At 35.2% G+C, this 20432-nt stretch overlaps 3 protein-coding genes and 1 long non-coding RNA gene across 5 annotated transcripts; 1 reads left to right on the top strand and 3 right to left on the bottom strand.

Annotated features, from left to right (window-relative positions):
• Window positions 1-2424: 2424 nt before the first annotated feature.
• On the bottom strand, window positions 2425-5184 carry LOC116017863. The gene is made up of 2 exons (XR_004097981.1): window positions 4900-5184; window positions 2425-2696 (listed from the first exon to the last, which is right to left on the bottom strand). It is a non-coding gene; the product is annotated as an uncharacterized LOC116017863 (long non-coding RNA).
• Window positions 5185-5777: 593 nt separating this feature from the next.
• LOC116015706 (F-box/kelch-repeat protein At1g57790-like) lies at window positions 5778-7455 on the top strand. The gene is made up of 2 exons (XM_031255879.1): window positions 5778-5934; window positions 6322-7455. Exons 1-2 carry the CDS (start codon window positions 5903-5905, stop codon window positions 7298-7300), a joined length of 1011 nt encoding a protein of 336 aa, XP_031111739.1. The 5' UTR covers window positions 5778-5902; the 3' UTR covers window positions 7301-7455.
• Window positions 7422-13802, bottom strand: LOC116015705 (bifunctional 3-dehydroquinate dehydratase/shikimate dehydrogenase, chloroplastic-like). Its single transcript, XM_031255878.1, has 11 exons — window positions 13724-13802; window positions 11269-11485; window positions 9723-9822; window positions 9422-9643; window positions 9010-9350; window positions 8849-8912; window positions 8607-8709; window positions 8373-8522; window positions 8090-8238; window positions 7835-7997; window positions 7422-7746 (listed from the first exon to the last, which is right to left on the bottom strand). The coding sequence occupies exons 2-11, from the start codon at window positions 11466-11468 to the stop codon at window positions 7703-7705; spliced, it is 1536 nt and encodes a 511-aa protein (XP_031111738.1). The 5' UTR covers window positions 11469-11485; window positions 13724-13802; the 3' UTR covers window positions 7422-7702.
• LOC116015707 lies at window positions 13724-16585 on the bottom strand. 2 transcript variants are annotated; one of them, XM_031255881.1, is made up of 3 exons: window positions 16206-16585; window positions 15239-15519; window positions 13724-13821 (listed from the first exon to the last, which is right to left on the bottom strand). In XM_031255881.1, the coding sequence occupies exons 1-2, from the start codon at window positions 16485-16487 to the stop codon at window positions 15259-15261; spliced, it is 543 nt and encodes a 180-aa protein (XP_031111741.1). In that variant the 5' UTR covers window positions 16488-16585; the 3' UTR covers window positions 13724-13821; window positions 15239-15258. The 2 variants fall into 2 exon arrangements, with proteins under 2 accessions (XP_031111741.1, XP_031111740.1); XM_031255880.1 differs by lacking the exon at window positions 13724-13821 and adding an exon at window positions 14464-14778.
• Window positions 16586-20432: the final 3847 nt, after the last annotated feature.

The raw sequence follows: 20432 nt of genomic DNA, 5'->3' as shown, positions 1-20432 counted from the left end.
CTGCTTACGTACCAACAACGCTAAACAAGCACATGCATTACTACTTGCGTACCAACAACGCTAAGCAGGCACGTGCATTACTTCTTGAGTACCAACAACGCTAAGCAGGCACATGCGTTACTTCTTGCGTACCAACAACGCTAAGCAAGCATGTGCAGTGTACGTGCCCACTAATATATATATATATATATATATATAGGCCCTTATTCAGGTAAGGACAACTTATTTTGAGATCAATGAGGTGTAATCTTAACCATCCAATATAATGGAATAAAAGGCAGAGATTACAAATCAAATATATATAATTTACGCCAGATTTATGGTAAACAAGGGTAAATAAGAGATTTGTGGTTAGGTACTAATTAAGGTAGGACATTTATTTACAAAGTTAGCATTTCATGATCACTGTAAATCTGTAATTATGGAATGAATGATGAGTATATCAGGGACGTGCATATTATAGCTTTACAAGAGAATAATGGCGTCAGTGAACATACTTGGAGTGCAAACAAGGAGCTTTTAGAGTTTGATTCTACCATGACAGCTATGGAGGTGGATTCGGAGCAAACATTTGGAAAAACAACCCACAAAAATGCGAAGACATCGACCATGCAAGGTATGTATTGATTCGCTATATAGTTGTGCTACGTAATGATATAAAAACTGCAATATAAGCATTTGAAACGTGATATGTTGCTATTAAATAATGTGAATAGGAGTGAAAATGGGAAAAAAGAATACATGTTGACGGTTTTTGTTGTGTGCCGGCTTGGGGGATTATGTGTGCCGTTTTTGTTAATTGTGTTTGACAACTGAAATATATAGAATTGAAAGAATACAACTGAATGGATGTGGTTTTTTTTTATTAAATGTATTATTCTGGCATTTCTAAAAGATGAACTTGATGAGAGCTTGGGGTTTTCATATGGCAGCCATAGGGTTGAGTTTGAGAATGCGTACTGTGGGGTGAATCCAAAAGGTGAACTTGATGAGAGTGCGGGGTATGTATTGAGTCGTTGTATATTTGTGGTCTAAAATGATATAAAAAACTGCAAGATGACTATTTGAAACGTAATATGTTGCCGTTAAATATTGTGAATATTAGTTAAAATGGAAAAAGGAATACATGAATACGTTTTTTTATTGTGTGCCAGTTTGTGGGATTATGTGTGTCGTGTTCTTAAATAATGTTTGACTACTGAAATATATAGAATTAAAAGCATACAACGGGATACATGTGATTTTTTTTTTATTAAATTTATTATTCTGGAATTTCTAAAAGATGAAGTTGATGTGAGTTTGGGGTTTTGATATGGCTGCCATAAGGTTGAGTTTGATGTTGACGTCTGTAATTATGTGCCACCTAGTTGAAAATAATGTGTCGAGCTAGTAACATGTGTGTGACAACTTGAATTGGTAGATTTGAGAGCATAATTTATTACGGGAGTTTTAATTATATTGTGAACATAGTAGTTGACGTGTGTTGTGAGTGTGTTGATTTATAATAATGGTTTATTTACTGATATTTTGAATATGTAAATACAAAATGATAATGTATGCAAAAAAAATAATGGAAGATAATAATATTAATAGTCCTCTACGATTTGTGTACTACCAGAAAATGAATTACAGTGAATAATAAATAACGTATTAGGAAGATTGTAAATTACGTGGATGTGATTTTGTAGTAGTATTAGATGTTACTTATGAGAAGTAATTGAGCTAGGGTAATTCTAAAAATAATGACCAGAATGTTGTAAACGGGTGTCAGGATTGTAGCTAGGGGTTCTTTTGATGAAACTGTGTGCGCACATGCAAAATTAAATGTTACGTTCCACGAAAAGTAGAGTGGAAATATATTGGATGTTAAAAAAAAATATTAGGCAAACAAGAAACATCTACCTGGGACAGAAGTCAAACGAAAATAGTTAACTACTAATAGTTAGATATGCACACAAAAATAACGAAGATGGCAAACAACTAGCTAGCAACTCCCAGGCACACAACGAATGTAATAGAAGATCGGCATACTAAACCAAACCCAAATTATTTGAATTTTTTGGGGCAAATGTTTAAACCGAGTTCATTAATTAAAATATAAAATAATAGACAGACCGTAACGAAACGTATATGCACATAAGAGTAATCTTCCGGGCACATAAGAGGAAATCCATAAGTTGACTCAATATATTAAATTACGTTAATTCTTAAGTGTTAATGAATGTACCCAACAAGAAACATCTACCTGGGACAGAAGTTAAACAGAAATAGTTGATTACTAATAGTTGGATATGCACTCAAAAATAATGAAGATAAACGACTAGCAACTACCCGGCGCAAAACAAATGTAATAGAAGAACGACATATACTAAACCAAACCCAATTGATGTATGTATTAATGTTTTTAATTTTTTGGGGCAAATGTTTAAACCGAGTTAGTTAAATAAAATATAAAATAATACTAGGCACATAAGAGTAATATTGCACGGCAACGGTGCAAATAAGCATGTGAAACCCTAACTCTAACAGTAGGAAACGTTGTCCGCTGTTCTACAGTTAACTCAATGTCCGGAGCATCGGGCGAAGGATCCCGGCAAGGCGCCTCCCTAACGACATTCGGACCATCTTCAAAATCATCATCGTCGTTCTCACCCCGAGACAAACATCCCACTGAAGGTGCCCCCGCTGCTTTTTCGCTGACAGCAATAAACACACAAAAATGATTACAATCAACCAATGCACACATCTAACTAAGCTGTGCAAAATTAATTTCTAACCAACGAAGATTGCATATAACCAAACAAGGCACCCTCTATAACAAAGACACAAACACCGTACCACCACTAGAGGCATACACCAATCACCACTGTGGCACACATCAATCACCAATATGGCACACATCAATCACCAATATGGCAAACATCATTATTACCACTAAAACCATGAAATAAAAACCAAAAACAAAAACAAGAAACATAATAAAGTATGATGCACACATTGAAAACACCCATACTCAGCACACAAATATCCAAACAATGGCAAAAGAATGCTACTCCTCGGCACACAATATTCTGAACAAAAAAATCAATATACTGTGATCTCCATAATTTTCAAGTTTAAACTAAAAAGAAAAATAAACAAATACAGAAATTAAAACCACACAAACAAAACTGCCAAATAGCGAAAAACATCAATCTACCATAATATTAACAATTTACTACGCACACAATTTACCCAACATTGGCACACAATTACTCCTCCTAGGCACACAAAAATCTGAACAAAAAAACATCAATCTACCATAATATTAACAATATTGAGTTGGGAAAATCAAGAATAACAACAAAATGTGTGCTTGAAAATTAAGGTTTTACATTACATGCAACTAAGTATGAATATATATAGGGATAGAAAATAGAACTCAGTATTGCATTGCACATACATCATGCATCATGCAACTAAGTATGAATATATATAGGGATAGAAATTAAAATAGAACTCAGTATTGCATTGCTCATACATCATGCATCATTCAGAAACTAACAGATCAGAGGCTATATCTATTAAAAAAGCAAATTAAAGTGGCAAAAATTATACCCAAAAAAAAAAAACTACCAAACAAATAAAAAAAACTAACAGAGCAGAGGCTATATCTATTAAAAAAGCAAATTAAAGTGGCAAAAATTATACCAAAAAAAAAACTGCCAAACAAATAAAAAAGCACACGAACAACAATAAAATTAAAAATAAATATTGCAAACACAATTATATCCTTAAAATTTTCAAATTCATGCTTATTATTTTTTAAAATGTTGAGTTTCCTTCTTCGGGTTGCTATTAACATATATACAACGAAATCAATTTTTCCCATCACCAAAAGCGTATATACTCAGCACACAAGTTTCCCAACAATGACATCGCAATTGATACTCCTCGGCACACAATATTATGAACCAAAAAATAAATCTACCATGCTATCCACAATTTTCAACTTTTAAATTTAACTAAAAATTAAAAAAAAAAAAATACGAACATTAAAAAACCACAGACCAAACTACACAAGTGTCAAAATTGTAAAAAATAAAAATTTAAAAAATATCGTTCAAGCATATCATATACACGGAATAATCAAGAAAATAAACTACGAAACAAGTACAACTGAAAAAACTGCCAAAAATATTTTTTAAAAAAACAAACAAACAAACAACAATTTTGAGAAGGATTTGAGAGCCAATTTGTATGTCATTAGCAAGTAAAAAACAAGAAAATAAAAACAATAAAATTAAAAATAAATATTCCAAACACAATTATATCCCCAAAAATTTCAAATTCATGCTTATTATTTTTAAAAATGTTGAGTTTCCAACTTCGGGTTGCTATTAACATATATACAACGAAATTAATTTTTCCACCACCAAAAGCATATATACTCAGCACACAAATTTCCCAACAATGGCACCGCAATTGATACTCCTCGGCACACAATATATATCATTCAAGCATAACATATACACGGAATAATAAAAAAAATAAACTACGAAACAAGCACAACTGAAACAACTGCCAAAAATATTTAAAAATAAAAAACAAACTACAATTTTCCACGAAATAAACAACAAAAAAAAAAAACTATGAAATAATCATTCCATCAACTGCAATTTTTCACGAACCAAAACCCTATGCTTTGCATGTCTAAAATCTCAAATTGCGTTGCATGTCTATGAAATTAAAAGAATTGGATAGCATGAATTCACATTGCATTCCTCGTTACTGTGAAACTATGAAATAATCATTCAATCATCTGCAATTTTTCACAAACCAAAACCCTACAACTACGAACCAAGAACAACAGGAAAAAACAAAAGAAAAAAAAAAAAAAAGAAAAGGCAAAGCTCTAACCTGGAACCGAGCCCTCCGTCGCCGGACCGGAATTGCGACGCCGTCGAAGCCCTTCACCACGATCCGGCATTGAAACACGTTCAGATTGCAACCCACAGACCACCACCGACATGCAACGCAACCGCCGCTTTCAGAGCGCTACAGCCGACCGTCCAAACGATAACTCCGCCCTCCGACCGTCGCCAACGATCGCTGACAGTCCCGTCACCGCCGACACTCGCAACTCACTAGTGAAGAAAAGAAAAGCCATCATCGCAAATCACCAATGAAGAAAACCTCGGACGGAGCGGCAAGAATCCAAAGAGCCACGCAAATAAAAAGAAATTGTTGGATTAATACCAAAATTAAACAATGTATTAAATCTACCATAATTAAAACACTGAAAGAAAAAGACACAAAACCCCTCCAGCTACTAAAAACAGCGCCTAATTGAATAAAAAGACCAAAAAAAAAAACATCAATCTTACCATCCAATATTCTAATCTAACGATCACAATTTGACCTCATAGTACTATATATGTATTAGTTCTCGCCTGAATAGATTCCTATATATATATATATATATATATTTGTCAACGTTAGCATAATGTGTGGTTCCTAGTGTGACTTTCAAGTCATATTAAGCCAATTAAGCATGGCATATTCCGCATTTTTACAACATACGGAGTAACATAATACTGCATATGAATTTGAAAAAGACTATTAAATTATAAATTTGTATGATTTATACAATTTCATCTGATTAACTCTTAACCAAGATTATTAAATTACAAATTTGTATGATTAGAACTGTTATCCAAAAACACAACCTGCAATATAAATTAATGTACAAGTACAACGTAGGAGAAAGTCCAATGGCGTGAAACAGAGGAGGAAGAGTATAACTAAAAGTGGACTCTAAACTCTCTCGACGTTTGCATAAAAAGTGGCCTCTTTATCGCTGCGTGGAGTTACTTATCTATCCACCGCTTGGGTTTAGCGCACGATTGTCTTCTCCGTCAAGATGAATCCTCCTTCTCCTAGTAAATGCCCTAGGTTGGTCGCCACAACCACCCTCTGATTTCCTCGTTAACAATCTCTGCTAATCTTACGTTTGTTGTTGTTGTTGTTTTTTGTTGCTTGGATTGATTTTATCGTGCTCTGCAAGAATTGGGTCCGATCGTTGTTGTTTTTGTTCGTATAATCGTTATCAGATATCTGGGTTGATCACGATTGTTTGCATTCCCTGAAAAAATTCACTTTTTCTGTTTTATTATCTGCTGGTGTTAGTTTTTTTCTGGGTATTTTGAATGGAATTTGATCTTGAATTTGTACTTACTATGTGTGTAACTAAGTGGTTGGGTTTGTGTTTTATGGTTTTTATGTTGTTGAATGTTTATAGGGGAATGATTGCTTTTTCTTTGTTTGTGTTTTGTGGGTAAGGCATGATACCAGGAAGGTTGTGGTTGTGGTTGATGATGCTAAAGAATTAGAGAGGAGATGGTCAGATTTACCTCCTGAACTGCTGTCAAAGATTGCAAATTGCTTGGAATTTTTTGATCTTCTGCGCTTTCGTTTCGTCTGTAAAGATTGGCGGTCTGCTTCTTCGACAGCTTCGGCTTCTGTGGAGTCTACCCCGGGGAGACAGCCATGTTTCCTGCTCCATGGGGACAGTGCAGAGAATTGCATTCTCTACAGTCAAGTAGAGAAGAGGAAGTATACTATTAACATTCCTGAGTTGAGAGAAGCGACTTGCCTTGCTTCGAATCAGGGATGGCTGCTGCTGTTCCAGCAGGGGGTGATATTCTTCTTCTGCCCGTTTTCTGGTTCGAGGATTGATCTGCCTGTGTTCCCACAGGCGGAATTTTCGGGGCATGTTGGTGCTTTTTCGTCCCCTCCGACTTCTCCAGACTGCACTGTGGCTGTGATCTGCAGGAAGAGTGAGCACAGGCTTGAGATAAATGTGCTGGACAGGAAATCTAGCGTGTGGACTAAACATGAGTATTCTCATTTTCGTGGGGGTTTCCGGACTATAAAATGTGCTACGTGTCATAATGGTGTGTTCTACTTTGTTGATGATACACAGATGGCGTTGACGTTCTCTGCTGGGCCGAGGAGCTGGAAGATGTATCGGATTGTGGACAGCAGCGAAGAGACCGAGGCTGAGGCTGATCCTCTGCCGTTTGCTCATATGGACAGGTATTTCAGTACGAGTGAGCTGAAGAAAAATATGGAACTCGGGGACCATGTTTCCATCGTTACCTGTGCAGCTTCTTTGCCGGGATCCAGGTATGAAATTGTTATCAATAATGAAAGCATTGATGGCGATGCTATGGAAGGTGCTGAGATGCAACAGCTCAAAGGGATTTGGATCCAACCCAGGTTCTTTCAGATTCCTCCTCAGTATACCTGGTCGCTCTGAGACACTGTTAGCTAGCATGTCTCTTTCTCTTTCCATTGATAATCTAGTTATGCAAGACTCAAATGTAGCAAATTCAATACTTAGTTTTTGTTATTTGGTTCGTTTCAAAACCTTGGTAAATTGATGCTATTTTGCATTTTATTTCTCGATACAAATCACCATCCAAAACACAGCATTCTCTTATTATTACAATAATTATATACACCACATACTGTTCTTCCTATCTGACAATGAACCAATGCCGTGGTTGAAGAACACTCGGGCTTGCTGAACTGTTATCCATTTTCTCTGCTTTGAATAGTAAGCTAGAGTTGAAAGCCAATGTAAAGTAAACAAAAATACTGACTTATAGCTGATGATCTCGCAAAGACTATGCTTTTCTCGTGTTGTTTGAGCTATATGTCAGAATTGTTCCAAGACGATCTTGCGCATGAAGTCCTCGGGCGCTGTAAACCAGGTAAATGAAAGGTTAGGTGCTGGTTTGTGGCTTCCAGATTAGTTAGATTCATGAATGTTGTTGAGACAAAAGGGTACCTAATCCATCAGTGAACAATTTGAACTGTCCAAGAGCCTGCCTGATGAACATCTCGACTCCACTCACCACTGCAGCTCCAACCTCTGCAGCTTCTTGCAGAAGACGGGTGTTTCTGGGTGTGTAAACCGCATCAAATACTAGATCGTATGATTTCAAGGCCTCCTGAAATTTGAACCGAGAGGTTCAGGATGTTAAATTTTGTTTCTCATTATAACAGGTACACTAACAATAACAAGAGTTGTGTTGAAGACAACCTTGCAAACAGGGGTTTCATCTGTCCTAGGCTGCATTCCTATGGCAGAAGCATTTGCTAGGATCATCCCTTTCTCTGGGCAGAAATCATTCAAGCGATCATATGGCAGTGCTTCACCAGATATTGCTTTGGCAAGAGCTTTTGCCCTCTCTTCACAACAAATAGAATTTTAAGAAAAACCACGGGAGGGATGAGTCGTAAGAATATACTCCATTCGTCCCATTTTATGTGTTAGGTTCAACTAAAGAACCAGAGGGACTAGTAAAATAGGATAGAGGAAGTACCATAATTGCGGTTGAAAATCACAACCCTTGCACCTCGGCTTTTGGCTCCGAAAGCCATAGCTCGCCCAGCACCACCAGCTCCAACCAAGACAAACAATTTCCCAGCCATGGGAGAAGCATGTGATGCATGGCCATTTGTCATTTGCCTCTCTGTTTATCACAACACAAGCTATGCTGAATTCTTTGAAGCAAAATGTATGAACTAGTAATGGTTTAAAATATTAACCAAAGTACCTTTGAGTGCATCTTCAATTGCAGTCATACAAGCCTCGCAATCTGTATTATAACCAATGAGCTTCCCATTCCTCCGGATAATTGTATTCACAGCACCTATGGACTGACTTCAAAAAAACCATGTCAGCTAAGACTACATTAGCTAAGGAAAGTCTAAAAATATATTTCTTTCATAAGAATCCAATAATGTAGATTGACTTCATAATAGATAGAATAGGAAAAGGAATACAAGTTTCCCAGACCTTAGCAAGGGGATCAACTTCATCACAGCAATCTACTGCTGCTTCCTTGTGTGGGATTCCAACACTGCAAGATTCCATCAAAAGAAGAAGAGCATGAGTTTAGATGAATAAAGAAATCCAAAGCTGTGTTCTTTTGATTCAGAAAATAGTTGCATATATACCTGAAACCAGCAAAGTCTATGCAGGAATAGACCCTAAAGAATTCCTTGATGTTATCAACCAACAATGGCACATATATTCCATTATACCCTGTATGCCTAAAGGCAGGGTTATGCAGGAGAGGGCCTTTGCTATGTCCCACAGGATTGGAGACAACTCCAAAGATTCTTGTGTCAGCATTCACATACTCAAGCTGATACACATCTTTGATGCTATTCAGAGGGGGCAGCCCGGGAGTGGACTTGCCATTCAAGGATCCACAAACGAAGAAGGCGCCATATTTGGGGCCGAGTAATTGGCTAATAAGACCTCTATCTCCCACCGCCCTAGCAATCAGTGGAACCTGCACATTCCCATAACCCCATATAACCAACCACAGAAAATGGAAACACATAGAGAAAACTATATACCTACCTGACAGTGGGTCAGCATCTGGAAAACCGGGGCCACATCTGTAATGTAAGCAACATCAATCACAAGTTTGATAATGTCGGCGCCAGTTGCCTGCATGTTTATAATGAGGTCCCCGAGTTTCTCGGTGGTGGGAGGTCCGCCGCCGTTGACGTAAGTGGAGACAATTATCTTGCTGTTTGACCGAACTCTCATTAGCTCATTCATCACCATGTCAGAAGCCACCTGAAAATGTTCCATCAATAACCCGAACCCAGACATGAAATGATGACACCATACTAAGTTACTAACTAACTTAACTAACCTCGAGGGCAACTTCGACAAACTCAACGTCAAGTTGGACGGCCAGTTTCAGAACCTGCAAGCATTTGCTCTCCCAGTCTACGCCTATGCACTTATTGGGCCTGCGATTGTTAAGCCCACAATTCTATTAGTATCCTGGCCCGCATGACTTGGGAAAGGCAAATTATGAATCACATGTATGGACCATAATAAAAAATCTATTTTTAATATATTAAAAATATATTATTTGTATATTGAATGTATATTATACAAAATAATATACTCAGTACTCAAATAATGTATATTCTTAATATACTAAAAATACATTATTTATATATTGAATGTACATTATTTGATAGTAGGGTTTACATAACTGGTGTGGATCATGGTCCATAAAAAATATTAATTTGGAGGGAAGCCCCATGACCGACAGTCGTCAAATACTCTACCCCGACACAACCAGGCGGGTTGTCTTATTATATGTACCTAATCAAAACGCACATGCGCGCTGCCTGAATAAATTAGTTTGCAATTCTCAGACTGGACTCTATAAAGGTGGCTACACAATTTTCTTTTTATTTCTTTCCGAAAGTTCAATTGAACTTTGCTTCCTAGTTTGTGGGCCCCATCACCTATTTGCATTATTACTCATGACTTCTGCCTTGTAAGTTGTAAATTGATAAAGGACATAAATCACGAGTCAATGATTTACAAGTCCTTATTCACAACAGGACCAAATCTATTAGAGTTTTTTATTTGAGTTGGTTAATCAGTTAATCTATATTTCAAGAATGAAGAAGGCCTAAATCGAAACTCTGTAAGATGAAATGTGGCAGTTTTGGTTAGTGACTGTCCGGGGTTGTTGGGTTGGGTTATGATTCCTTATTAGTAAGATTAAGGGGTTTTAAGTTATATTATATATATTCCATAACATGACAGGTGTTACAGAATTCTTGTATAAAATTAGTTTAATAATGAAAGATAAGGTTTATTTTAAAAAAGGTGGGATTGGGGATTCTTGGTTGTGAGCTGCTCACTTATTGCTCCTACCCCAGACCCACGAGGCTGATATGCTATACCTACCACCTTAATCAGCGTCACGTGTTGTGAATCATGGAAGAGACAACGACAAGTCAATCAAAATGCAGGACAGCAAAAAAATGCCACCAACAAAAAAGTGTGAGGGAGATTCACCTAAGACTATCATCCTCACAATATCACACACATCTCATGCAGTTTCTTTGCCTTCTAACTTGAATCAATCTGTTCATAGGGGGCCGCCGGAGATTCAAGAATCAGGGACAGTGAAACTGCATAGGCCACCGGAGATTCAAGAAAACAGGGGCAGTGAAGGGGTGGCATTGTGGGTAATTCCCAGAAACACATGCAAGCAATTCATGATTCTAGCTATGGGTTATTGAATTGAAGCAAGAACAGCACTAACAAGAAGAGAGAATGTGGTGAGGAACAAGCTAAACTAAGCTTTAATCCCCAATTTAGCTGACTGCATGTGATTTCTCTCCATTAAGCAACAGAAAATTAAGAAAGAACAGGGAATATATAAATACCTGCAACAGATGATTGAGGGCAGAGTTCTGTGTCTGAGGAGGTGTTCAACCTCAGAAAGGTGGGAGGAGGACAAACAGTCAACGCAAACCTCAACAAGATCTGCTCCTTCTTCCTTTGCTTTGTTCATGGAAGAAAGCATCTCCTCCTTGGTTTCACATTCCAATGTTGTGTAAACCAACAGGTCACTCTTGAAACCCATGGCACCAAATTAAGGCACTGCAAAGAGATAACTAAGATAAACAAGAGGTGAGGCGTGAGGGGGAGGGGAGTGGGGTGGGGTGGGGGACTACTCTGGGAGGGAGGGTTGGGTTATACTGCTAAGCTATGAGAGAATCAGCCATGCTTGCTTATATAAGTACGAAATGACAGCGACAATTTTATATACTGCAACCAGTTAAAATCGCAAGGAATTAAAAATTTATGACCACAGCAAATTGTTAACAAGACTGCCTAACAAAAATGTGATTAAACTCAATATAATATTAAATAAATATGATCTCACACAATCATTCAGGCACTTGAGCTGTACATATTGGTTCGTTTGTATTTCTTGTCACAAAAAGGTGGAATCTCCCATCTCATGCGCCCCCACACCTCGCTTGACAAAGTTGTGGAGGAATAAATCATAATAACTCAACTAATTAACAGTAACTAGACTTTTGCTCAATGTGCATAAGGAGCTCCTCATTTAAGAGATTGCTCTCACATTATCGTTAATGAAACTCGATTTTTGATTTCTTGAAACAAATTTCACCTCGAGTTATTTGGAAGATTTGTTTGATTAACAAATAAAGTATGCTAATTTCTAGACTTAAGTATTCATCACGTTTAAGAGCAATTACCAATGGTCTCATTCTAAATATATTAATAACCTTTAAGAGTCTCAAATTGATAAAATAAGATAGAAAGTAATTTATATCACGGATCAGGGTCCACATAGTATTATACTATTATGAACCCTGGATCGAAACAACGAGGTGCATAATTCATACTCGTAAAATACAAAATCTCATAACACAAGACACAAATAATCACAACACAAGATACATACACATGCTATATATCTACTTATTTTTCAAATATGATTTAGGTACATAATTTGTGTTCACATGCACATAATTTCACAACACAAGACACAAAAATTCATAATAAAAGACACAATTACTAAATTGTTTCGGGTACATAAATCATACTCTTAAGGTACAAAATTTCATAACACAACACACAAACTCACAACATAAGACACGTACACATGCACCAAAGTCCACAATGCACTGTGAACTCTAATCTATAATATAAGAATTGAAGAGAGAACATATCGAGTTTATAAGGCCATGAGTTAGACTAGCCAATTGGTTGGATTCAATCTTTTAGTGTGGTTTAACCCATGTGCATTATAGCCCAATTGAGTGACCCTGGCTTAATTTTAGTTTATAACATAGTATCAAAACATGTTCAGCCCACTTTGTGTTCACCCGGTTGTTCAGTCCACTTTGGTGGCGTTCACCAAAATGGCCCCGCTTGAGGTGGAGTGTTAAGAGTCATAAAAATAAGAGATAATATATGAATTTATAAGGTTATGGGTTAGACTAGCTAATAGTTGGATTCAATCTTTTAGTGTGATTTGATCCATGTGCATTATAGCTCAATTAAGTGACGCTAACCCAATCTTAATTTATAAGATAACAATTACAATCATACATAATTAAAAATCTGAAACAATTTTCCTAACCACAAGCCTCCTCAATTATTGGTAGGCAAGGAGTCAATTTTTTCTTTTCACATGAAAAAAAAAACTACTGTTCTTGTAATTGGGAGTGACACTGTAACATGAAGAGCATAACATATAATTTGGGGTACAGTCATGCAGTCTGATTTTGCAAACTCTAACGCATGGAATATCATTATTGAGTGATAAATGATGGGGGCCACCCTAATCTTGTCAGCTACACCTAACAGCACACTTGTACTAAAAGTCTAAAACTAATGCTCTAAACAAGATTTTGTTCCCAGCACTGCAAGAGTTCAGGTTAGAGAAATCTTGATTCATAAATCAAAATGATTAAAACTATAAGTTCCCCAGAAAAATAAATAAATAAATCCCAGTTTTATCTTTTGTAAATTGTAATTGCCTGCTTAAGAATATGGATTACAACATTATAATGTGGCTAAAATGTGCTTATTAAAACTACTGAAAGGCATACTACAATTCTATTTTTGACAAAACATGTCAGCTTCATATTCATTGGTACAAGAAAAGCATTAATTCTCCATCTCACTTGTTCACTTATAAATCATTTTCCACATTAATTCCTGGTCTCCATTTCACATTCTCACTTATAAATTGTTTTCCACATTAATTCCTGATTCAGGTTTCATGCATTCAATAGGTAGTGGCCATCAGTTCATAATAATTCAACAACAATAATCAATAAAAAGGTGAAGTATTGATACCTGAACCATTATGAAGATTCCAAGTGCCCAGGTGGGCCTTGATGTGGGACTTCGTAGAATTTTCAAAGATAAATCATCTTAACAGATTCACTGAAGGTCTGCATTGGATGTGAACCATAAGAAAACACTACAAAGTAAAAACAGTCACATTCATACCAGAAGCACTCCCCATTCATCCTCAAAGTAAAAAAGGTGGCAAGGAGTCATGACAAATCCCAAGGAAATCAATATGTAGAGTAAAAATTGATGGCTCCTATAGTCCTATCCTTTGGGGAAAAAAGTGAAGATTGGAATATTTATACAAATGCAAAACTAGGCCAGGTTCATCTATATCAACCCATGAATCGTAGTGCTGTGTTTCTGATGCAAGACCATGGGAGCTTAGTCTGTCTTGATGTAACAGTTTCTGCATGGCCTACATGCAACTATTCATGGCTCTCACTTCCCATCTCCTGGGCAATCATAGGTATGTTTCAAAAATTGTGATTTGTGAATCATGGACAACCCACAAATCAAGCCATGTGGTCAAGCAATGATACTTCAGGCTGCAATTATGCATTCAATCTTTTTATTTTATTTTCCAATACATTAATGGGGACAGGTCAAATCCAAAATAAATGCAAGGAAAGAGGCTTACCCCACTACTTCACTAAACTCCAAACCACACTATCATGAATACAGATTACAGAAGATCAAGTAGATTTATATTCATTCCATTAATTAATTCTAATGGACCACAGTAATCTAAAATAATATTCACAATTGACATAAAATGATGGTTTTAACTGTTAACATCAAAGTATGCATTGTTGCATCCAAACATGTGCTGACACCTAAAAAGAGCATTGATGAGTTCAACTGGTTATGACATCTTTTATTCAATACATGAAACACATATCAGATACTTCAAACATTTTACAGAAAAATCACTACAAATATTCATTGCTAATTACATCCTTAAGATCACCAGGATCCTCAACCAATCCTGAAAAGAATCCCCTTAAAGCAGGTCAAATCCATGCCAAACCAATCTCTCCAAACAAAACCTCTTGATCCTATCAAATTATGTGGGTAAGAGTTTGTAATTGAGTTAATTGAGTCAAGAACATTTCAATCAGAATGCAATATAACATAGTAAAAGTGTTACTAATACAATAATTCTTGATATTTGAGCCTGAAATTACTGGAAACACTCAAACACATGTACAGCCCTTTCAAATGTTCAAGATCCCATTAAACAAAGTCCTCACATTGGCCAAATGAACATTTAAAAAAAATGTAAAATGACAACTTTAGGGGAAGCAACAGAAAAAAAAGATATTGCAAAGCAGTAACTTTCAAGTTGCCAAAAAAAAAAGCCCAATAGCTCAATTTGTTTTTAAAAATCCCAATAACTCAAATTAGTTGAGCTTTCATTGGATAACCAACCTTAGTCCTAGGGAAACAATGACAATAAGAAGGCAATTCTTGGAAAGTGAATAGAAGAAAATTTAGTAGCTAACAAAGGGAACCAACCTTAAATTGCAATAAAGCAACTACTCCTGCTCCACTCGTTGGAGTATGAGATTTACTGCTGCATTTGCTGATGAAAATGCTCCGTGAAAGCTTTCTTGATAGCATATAGATTCCAAATCTCTAGCCATAGTTAACAATATCTCACCAATGTCAAGCTGTTTCTCCATTAATGATCTATAAAATGAACTTGAAGCAACCTTGCTAATTTCCACATTGGTATCCTCAGGACAGTATTCATCATCCAACCACTTCTTGAGAGCAACTCTCAGCCATTCCGACTCCTGCACTCATATTAGGAAGTGTTCAGCTAAGTTGTCATGAGTAATTGGGCCCAGCCACATCACCGCCACCCAATCTCCAAGGTTTCCAACTTTCATAATCTTGCTAGATCAGTCTAGCCCTCTGCTCTTAAACCCAAATTCCAAAGCTTTTCCTGCTTGAAGTCAGAATGCAACTATTGCAATGATAACAGTGAAAAGACAACTATCCATTTGTTTTCTCCTAAGTGCCATTTCACTTGTATTATGTCGTATGCCATGTGGTCTATAGTTAAGGTCAGTATGAAGTTTCTATTCTAAGGTGTTATAATATGCAATACAATTATATTAGATTTGATAGTATTGTACACGATAAACTCCATCACTATGTTCACTTATTCAACACTATTTACCCTTTTATAAAAAACAGTCAATTATTCTCTTTAACTGCCTATTAACCTCACTAAATAAGTAAATATGCAGTTCTAAAACTTTCGTATTCTCTTTTATGCTTTGTTCATCTGAGCAGAGAGAGCTGTTACCGATTTTGATATATTTACCAAGTGTTCATCAACATAACTGATGCTCTGCTCATTCGAATGGGATTTGGGAACAAGCTATTTACCGGTCTTATTCCAAATTGAAGCAGAACTAACTAAGAATTTCGACAAATTTAAGATGAAATTGAAAAGGGGAAGAAATGCAATAACCTCTAAGGCTTTAGAAGGTTCCAACCAACGGATTGGAACCCTAAGGTCTTCAATTGAATCATCTGAATCTTCTTCCTCACTGCTCTCCGCGCCGGAAAGCGAGGACCATCGACGTACATTTCTCCGAGCGCATGCGATCCGAGAATTCAAGGTCGGAGCAAACGATAATCCTCCGATTCTTACTGTACTGCTAGCAGAATTTTTTGTCAAAACCCGAAAAGATTTATACTCCCAGAGACTAACTGAAGGCGTTGAGAATAATAGAGAAGCCATTGTTATCATCAATAGATGTTGAAATTTCACCCCCTTTCTGATTCTAAGTTACAAACGGCGATGGCGGGAGAAAACTGGGATGCGCAACCGCGGGAATTATCTTCAGTTTTAACGGCCTGCGTAACTGCATTTGGTTTGGATAGGCCGATAGGGGGATCCAATGAAAAGGAACGACGTCGTTTTTCCATGCCTACGGGAAAGCCCTCAGCCTAGCTAAATATGGGCTTTCCACAAAATTCTCTTTATAATCATAACCACATCACAAAATAGATAATTCTCGTAAAAAGTTAATTTGAAATATTGTAATTATTAAGCTAATTCTCTTACTAAAGTTATATCTTTAACGTGTATATAATCTATTAATTAAAAAATACATAATATTTTAACTACGAAATATAATTTGAATGATGATCAATTATAAATATAGTAAATTAGGACTCACGTATAATTTGCGCAATCATTATTTCATAGACCATGATTTATAGTTTTATACAGTTGTGTTAACCATAAATAAAAAGTACATTATTTCAATATGTAAAATACATTATTTAAAAATATAAATATATTATTAGAGTTTGCAAAAGATATCTCTGTATATATTATTAGACTATCAAACAATGTATAATCAGTATATAAATAATGTACTTTTATTATATAAAAATATATATTCTGTAATTCTTAATACACACAATTGTGTGGACCATGGCCTCTTAGAAAAATTTGCCTAATTTGAGTGATAGAGGTAATTCAATAGTTATGCCGTGGACCCAGGTCCACCTTGCAAGGTGGACTTGGGTCCAAAAATGACGCCGTTTTTTTTTTTTTAACATATTGGCTTGAAATATGGAACACAAACTCTACATTCACATACACTATACTCTACATTCACAATTTGTAAACTCCACATTCACACATTACAGGACTATATGTTTAGTAACTATATTACCACTGTTATGCATTCACACATTCAAAACTCTATATTCACAGGTCCTATACTCCATATTCATAACTTGAGAACTCCACATTCACACATTACAGGGCTACAAGTTGCTAGAACTTCTTAACTCTATTATAGATTCACACATGCATAACTCTACATTCACGATTTCTATACTCCATATTCACAATTTGAAACCTTCACATTCACACATTTCTGGGCAACTCTACATTCACACAATCATAAGTCTACATTCCCGATTTCTATACTCTACATTTACACATTTTTGGACAACTCTATATTCAGCAATATGTTTACTAATTTAAAAAAAAAAAAAAAAAAAACGACGTAGTTTTGGACCTGGATCCACAATATAATTTGTGGAGGTAATTTAGGTTGGCTTACACAAACCAATAGCAATTCTAGGATTAGAAATTTAAAATTGGGCCACGGGCCGACTGATTGGACTAAGATTAGGGATGGCCTGAAAATCTAAAATCCAATATGGATATTTGACTAGTGTATTGTACTCCGTATCATTTAACATCAATACATGTGGGTCGTAACTATGTAAGCCCAATAAATTTGACATGATTGGTTTGATCTTTTGATTAGAGGTGGAAAGATTGGTCCTATTTTGAGTGGCAAATTATGTTGGGTTGTTATGCGTGGACCCAGGTCCACCTTGACTCTACATTCACATACATTATACTCTACATTCACATACACTATATTCTACATTCACAATTTGTAAACTCTACATCCACATATTACAGGATTATATGTTTAGTAACTATATTACCACTGTTATGCATTCACACATTCAAAACTCTATATTCACAGGTCCTATACTCTACAGTCACAACTTGAGAACTCCACATTCACACATTACAGGGCTACAAGTTGCTAGAACTTCTTAACTCTATTACAGATTCACACATGCATAACTCTACATTCACGATTTCTATACTCCATATTCACAATTTGAAACCTTCACATTCACACATTTCTGGGCAACTCTACATGCACACAATCATAAATCTACATTCACAATTTCTATACTCTACATTCACACTTTGAAACCTCAACATTCACACATTTTTGGACAACTCTATATTTAGCAATATGTTTACTAATTTTAAAAAAAAAAAAAAAAAAGACAAAAACGACGTAGTTTTGGACCCAGGTCCACCTTGCAACGTGGACATGGGTCCACAGCATAATTTGCCAATTATGTTATAGACCTAGTTAATGTTCACAATTTTAGAACTCCATATTCACAATTTTAAATTTTAATATATAAAATTATATTACATAATATTCACAATTTTGTTATATAGATTCAAAAATTGTATTATACTATTAAATATAGAGTTATGAAATTGTGAACATAGATTTCAAAAATTATGAATATAAAGTTTTAAAATTGTGAACATGACCTGGGTTCACCTTGCAAGGTAAACCCGTGTCCATGGCATAACAACTGATTTTGAGTTGTTATACATGGATTAGGGTCCATCTTACAAGGTGGACCATGATCCTAAACTGTGTATTTTTAGTATCGAAATTGTGAACTTTTAATTAAAATATAAATTGTGTTTCTAAGCCAAAACATATAAATTGTGTATGATAAACATTGTTTATTCATAGTATACAAATTGTGAATTTTAAAAGATAAATTGTAAACATTTAGTATGTAAATTGTGAATATTTACATTGTGTGTTCGTAGTATACCAATTGTAAATTTTTAAAAGATAAATTAAAAATATTTAATATGTAAATTGTGAACATTCAAAATCCGAGTCTACTTTTGAAAGAAAAGTTTACTTTTTGATAGCTAATAGTTTCTTCAACATGGCTTTTTTTTTCTTTTCTTTTTTTTTTTTTGAAAACAACATGGGCTTTGTTAAACAATATTTTTTTGGGAACTTGGCACAAATCAAGTAAAATTAAATCGTGTTTGTGTGTCTATTAAATCAATACAACTTGTCCTAAAAAAAAAATCAAGTGAATGAGACATAATTCTTCTATCAAAATATTATATGTTTGATTCTTATTAACATTCTCTTTGTTGAGCTCCTATCACCAAGGTTTTTTTAATAATTTGTGGATAAATAGTGTTTGCGTGCAAAATTCTCTCATCATCTATAAAGAAGAATATTGGAGAAAGTAAATGAAAATGTTAAATGTGTTCATGATAAAAGAAGGTGCAAAACAAGAAAATTGGAAAAGGTAAAAGGGTTGCTCATCCGAATTCCTTGCTAGTTGTAGATCTTTTTCTTCCCATCCTCTCTCTCATTTCCCTATTTGGAGAATTCTCTTAACAGAAGATTCTTCATTTTCTAAAAAAGTGGGGATGAAATTTTGAAAAATTCACATTCACTAAAGAAGATATTCATATAAAGTATCCGGTCGAGTTTGGAAACGATGCAGTATACAATGTATTTATTTCACCATCTATATTTAGGATAAAGTTATAGATAAAGGTTAACATCTTTTACCATATGACATAATAAATTTATTGGTTAATGATTATTATGAATTGACTGACTTCATTTTGTCTTAAAAAGGAATATACATATATTTCAATGCCAGAGGTGAAGAATTTTATTGTTCAGGACACAATTCAATTTATCAATCAAAATAAGTTCATAAGTTTTGTTTAGCCGTTGTAGAATGCAAGTTTCGAATCTTACTAAATACTAATGACGAAAAATGAAAGTATAAATTTTACATTGTGGTGGTACTAATGTATAAACATTTTGAGGGATATATACTAATTGATGCATATCCCGCTATTTACATCATATACTAATCTCTAGGGTAAGAATGGTAAGGGAGTATTAATTTTGTGATTCAAACTTATTTGTTGACAATTTCTTATTATTGAAGCTTTGTCTCATATTTACTAATTCTTCAGTTATGATCGTCGCATAAATTTACTTTTTCAACTATTTATAATTCATATTTAATCATTCGATTATTATTAAAGTTGTAAACGTAATTCTCAAACGAT

This window comes from Ipomoea triloba, chromosome 4, assembly GCF_003576645.1.
Source record: "Ipomoea triloba cultivar NCNSP0323 chromosome 4, ASM357664v1".
Lineage (NCBI taxonomy): Eukaryota > Viridiplantae > Streptophyta > Magnoliopsida > Solanales > Convolvulaceae > Ipomoea > Ipomoea triloba.
Note: the sequence above shows the minus strand (reverse complement) of the source record. Positions and strands in the feature narration are given on the sequence as shown.